Source organism: Echinops telfairi, unplaced genomic scaffold, assembly GCF_000313985.2.
Source record: "Echinops telfairi isolate 266 unplaced genomic scaffold, ASM31398v2 ScPeMD7_3533;HRSCAF=4204_1, whole genome shotgun sequence".
Taxonomy (NCBI): domain Eukaryota; kingdom Metazoa; phylum Chordata; class Mammalia; order Afrosoricida; family Tenrecidae; genus Echinops; species Echinops telfairi.
Window position 1 is genome coordinate 19,349,069 of NW_022107432.1, and position 1,827 is coordinate 19,350,895.

The 1,827-nt window shown below is 42.1% G+C and overlaps 1 protein-coding gene across 1 annotated transcript in view; it reads left to right on the top strand.

Moving 5' to 3' along the window:
• The window catches only part of LOC101659857 (24-hydroxycholesterol 7-alpha-hydroxylase), a 72,101-nt gene that overhangs the window by 25,466 nt on the left and 44,808 nt on the right, over positions 1-1,827 (top strand). The window contains exon 5 of the mRNA XM_004710882.2: positions 857-947. Within this exon, the coding sequence (XP_004710939.1) occupies positions 857-947 (91 nt within the window). The remainder of the gene's footprint in view (positions 1-856; positions 948-1,827) is intronic.

The following is a 1,827-nucleotide window of genomic DNA, read 5'->3' on the forward strand; positions in this document are numbered from 1 at the left end:
CTGTTTTATTTTGTCATTGTTTTTTATGCTTAATTTGATATGTTTTTATATATGTGACATCCAGAATAGGTAAATCAGTAGAGACATAACTAGATTAGTTATTTCCCAGGGTTATGGTGGGGAGTGGGGAGCTAACAACAGTGAGAAGAAGAAAGAAAGTCTTCTAAAATTGATTGTGGTAATGATTGCACAACTCTTCTTAATATGATTGAACTATTAAATTGCAATGATAGGCAAATTATATGTCAATAAATCTGTAAAAGAAATTTCCTGAGGGAGAGAGCCACAAGATATTGGAATTTTCCCGTGAACTTTTTGAAGCCCCCTCGTGATAACAGAATAGAATTACAAATGTGACACATTCCAAGGATCTTTTTCCAGAGCCTCTGGAGAGAGAGCCTCCCCCCAGAACCAGGGCCCTGCACTGGAACTCCAAATCAGTGGTCACTAACATCTTTCTCATTTATAAAATTTAAATTTACACAGGTGCCTTTTAGTACCATTCTTTTAAAATGGATTTAAACATTGTCTGTGTTTCTCTGAAATGTTCTGGCTAATACAAAATTCAGGAGTTCCTGGGTGCCACAAATGTTTAAGCACTTGACTGTTAACCAAAGGGTTGGGAGTTCGAACCCAGCCCCGCAGTCTCTGTGAAGGAGGACCTGATCTGAGAGGAGTGGACTCACAGCCTGCGGGACCCTGTGGAGCACAGCTCTCCATGGCTGCTCACGTCTTGCTGGGAGTCAGAATTGATGAGCGGGCAGGAGTTCACGGGTCAATACTAGATATGCATTTTTGCTCATAAAAGTTTTTCATAAAAATTCACACACTGACATACGTCTTCCTCTTTTTAAAGATTGCCTTTTGGACATTGGCGTTCATCCTGTCGCATCCCGAGGTCCACAAGACTATTATGGAAGACATGGTTTCTGTGCTTGGCCCAGCAGGTATTATTAGTCCTGAACCAAACCACGTCCTTCAAGACACTTGTAAGAATGGGTGCCTGTCACGTCCAGCTCCCTGAATACCCATGCGTCTATAGGAATTTAACATAATTCAGACTTCAGCATAATTTGTTATGTGCTTCAGGGTCGAAATCAACCAGGCGGAATCCTAGCATTTAATAATGGTCAAGGATTTCAGAAGTCATTAAATCCAATTCCCTTCACTCTGATGCCTAAATTTACATACTGATCCAGAAGGGTTTCTTCTTCTTCTTCTTCATTTCTAATAAGCCCCTTACCTCAGTTGAGCTGCAATTCCAGATGCTTATGAAACTTAGGAGCAAATCTGTTTGGGAATTCAGATCTTTCAGATTTTAAATAAGCAACGATGTATGTATTCCATGTGCTCCCTAGCGCTCCCAATGTAATGGAGCGTTCAGATAAAAGTTTGCCGCCAAAAAGAATGGTTGAACGTACAGTTGTTTGAAATGTGTGGGTTTAGGAGCTGGAGGTAAGAACTCTGCACTGTTGAGTCTAGATGTGGGCTCTCCATTTGGCATTTCTTGAAAAGCAGAAAGGAGCTTTAACAGAAATGGCTCAGGGAGTTGTTTTAATCTTCATCATTTGGACTGTTTGGGGAGTTGAAGCTTGTTAAAGCCTTAGTATAACCAAATAAGGTGTTCTGACGTAAAAGGAACAACCAGCGACTTGTTTGTGTCTTAGTGTCACAGTGCTGCTGTAGCAAGCACGACACAGGGAACATTTATTAGGGTTTAGGAGGCGGGGGGTTCCAGTCCACGGCTGCAGTTCTAGGGGAGGGCTCTCTGTCCAGGGACTCTGCGATGAGAACCGAGGGACTTGAGTGCCATCTCCTCAGATGGGT